The sequence below is a fragment of the Strongylocentrotus purpuratus genome, unplaced genomic scaffold (genome assembly GCF_000002235.5).
Source record: "Strongylocentrotus purpuratus isolate Spur 01 unplaced genomic scaffold, Spur_5.0 spur5_scaffold_2, whole genome shotgun sequence".
Taxonomy (NCBI): Eukaryota; Metazoa; Echinodermata; class Echinoidea; order Camarodonta; family Strongylocentrotidae; genus Strongylocentrotus; species Strongylocentrotus purpuratus.
The window spans coordinates 24,431,704-24,434,296 of record NW_022145605.1 but is presented as its reverse complement, the minus strand read 5'-3'; the positions used below and the strand labels follow the sequence as shown (position 1 = coordinate 24,434,296).

At 39.8% G+C, this 2,593-nt stretch overlaps 1 protein-coding gene across 1 annotated transcript; it reads right to left on the bottom strand.

Moving 5' to 3' along the window:
• Positions 1-381: 381 nt before the first annotated feature.
• On the bottom strand, positions 382-2,223 carry LOC582820 (UDP-glucuronosyltransferase 2C1-like). The gene has a single exon (XM_030991142.1). The coding sequence runs from the start codon at positions 2,058-2,060 to the stop codon at positions 387-389; it is 1,674 nt and encodes a 557-aa protein (XP_030847002.1). The 5' UTR covers positions 2,061-2,223; the 3' UTR covers positions 382-386.
• Between the last annotated feature and the right edge of the window lie 370 nt (positions 2,224-2,593).

The window sequence follows — 2,593 nt, the reverse complement described above, 5'->3', positions numbered from 1 at the left end:
TTGTATATCTTCAAGTTATCCATGAAACAAACAATGTTGTACTGTTGCTTTTAGCTACAGTACACACTCAAAATAAAATACTGCTAATGTAAATATAATTAAGGCCGCAATCTTTTGCTGCATAATTTCATAATATAAATAAATATAAATGCATAACAAAATACATTATTCATTCAGTATTTACTTTGGCATTTGTCTAATTTGTTAATCCTTGTCTTCTTCTTTCATTAAAATTTGATGGCAATCAGTCATACTTGACTATTGTTGCCACTGACATTGTCTATTGTTATCCTCTCTCTCTCTCTCTCTTAATCGATAATTATTTATATACTTTTTTCTTTTTTATCTCTTTTTTCATTCCTAAAAAAAATTACATGAAAATACGGTCAATCACGTTTACTTTTCACGATTTTCTTTCGACAGCAACACCATCTCATAGAACGTTTAATGATAAAGAATAGGATCACAACGAGAAGTATACCAAATGCAGCGATATCAAGTAGGTATATTTGAAAGAATGCTAGGCTATGAGTAGGTGGGTGAAGGTGACCTCCTCCGTGTTTGATCACATGTTCAATCCAGAATGCAGCCGTGTTCGCTGGTGTCATTGGACGATCACGAAAGATGGCAGAAAGACGCTTGGCGTTCGTTGAATAGCTTGGGTTCTCAAGGACTTCGTTGAGTTGTAGGTAAATGTAATCCACACTCAATCGGTCTTTGTCGATCTTGGTACCAAGTCCATTAGCCAGCACTCTGGCTGCAACGTCATGCTGATCAGCACCCAGAGGCATAACGACAAGGGGTACGCCATGGTACAACGCCTCCAGGAATCCGTTGTTTCCTCCATGGTAGAGCACTGCTCGAGTCTTAGGATGCCCAAGCAGATCATTCAAGGGTAACCATTTCATCGCTTTGATGTTATCAGGTATCTTGTATGGAGGGGGCTCTTTCAAATGAAGAAGAACTTTGTGTGGGAGTCTACTGAAAGCGTCGATGAACATGCGAATGATATCGGGTCTACTTTTTGTTATTGAGGCAAAATATGAACCAAGAGAGAACAGAACGACACCGTGCTTGCCCGATGATTGCATGAAGTTCTCTAACTCATTGTCGAGGGCTTCGGCTGGTCTTGTTGTAAGTCCACCAACTGGAATGATGTTTGGCATCATGGCAAAGGTAAATTCGACCGAGAAATCACTATTGATAAGGAAAAGGTCAACATGATTACTGATGGTGGATTTCAACCGAGGATCTAGATCATATTCATCCACAAGACCAGTGGAAAATCCATTGATCACCATTTTATTTCCCCAAAACACAAAGAAGAGGTAGGTGACGGTATTCCTGAATCTTTGTAAAAATGTCATGTCAGATGTGAATGACGTCAGTGGTGCCGGTTGGTAAGAGGTCATAAATGGAGAGCCTGCTTCTTTAAATATATAAGGAAGTGGTGTCATGGGTGCAAGCACTATGACATGAAGTTTCTCGGTACCTCTATGTCTATCAAGAAAGGACTTAACATACACACCACACGACCATACCACATCGACGACAAAAGCATCGAATTTCGCCATACGGTCTAGCAATCTTTGATCTTCAAAAACGGATTCACAAGCTTCTCTGTTTACAGAAATGAACATATCCATCATCTCAGCCATGTGCTTCATGCTGTTTTCAGCAAATGTGACTTCTGCCGTCTTATTCGATATGTCATCCATTCTCTTCTTCAGACCAGAAAGATGGAACATTTCGTAGCTGACGATCGTAGCGTGCTCGGGATCCATGGCGCGGTCGGAATACTCGTCTGAAATGAGGAAAGTCACATTATGACCTCTCTTCACCAGACTCTTTCCGACTGCAACCATCGTAAAATAATGGCTGCCATCTCCAAAGACACCAGAGAGAAGAATGTTCGCTGATTCCACATCGCTCAGAGCTAAGAGTAAGCCCACAGCAACCAGAATATGTCGGACTCTCAAAGAGAACATAGTGTTGTCGAATCTCAACGTATAAAACACCGTATACAACTCTCCAATTCCCAGGTATAATTTGATGTGCATTGTGATAATAACAATACATCAAGCAGTCTAATGTCAATGTTGAGCGAACCGTTGATACACAGGATTAAAGGTCACTTATCGCACAACGTTGGACTTTTACCTCCTCAAAAGTCTTTTTTTTCTTCACACGTATAGGCACCAGTGTATTTGAGGGGGCAAGGGGGAAGTTCCCCCACACAACTTTTCAACCTTAAAAAAGATGATAGCATCTGGCCTAATTATTATTCGAGGGAGCGTAGCGACCGAGCAAAAACTTCGTTTTCCTATTCTCTCTCAAATTTAATTAAGGGTATGGGGTGGTGATCCCCTAAAAAATAAAAATTTCCATTATGCAATCATTTTCTTTAGGAAAAACAGACATTTCTGATTTTTTGTTTGATTTTTTTTTTTACACAGTACAAAGCCAATAGGAGGGAGCGTTGCGAGATACGTTACAGAGTTGCTAAGTTGTGTTGGATTGATCGCAAATTTACAAATTCCTAACTTTCTTATTTTTAATCGGAATTTGCCTAAACTTTTACTGACATGTTCCT

Coding starts and splice junctions, on each gene's coding strand:
- LOC582820 (XM_030991142.1), bottom strand. CDS start 2,060: ATGCACATCAAATTATACCTGGGAATTGGAGAGTTGTATACGGTGTTT.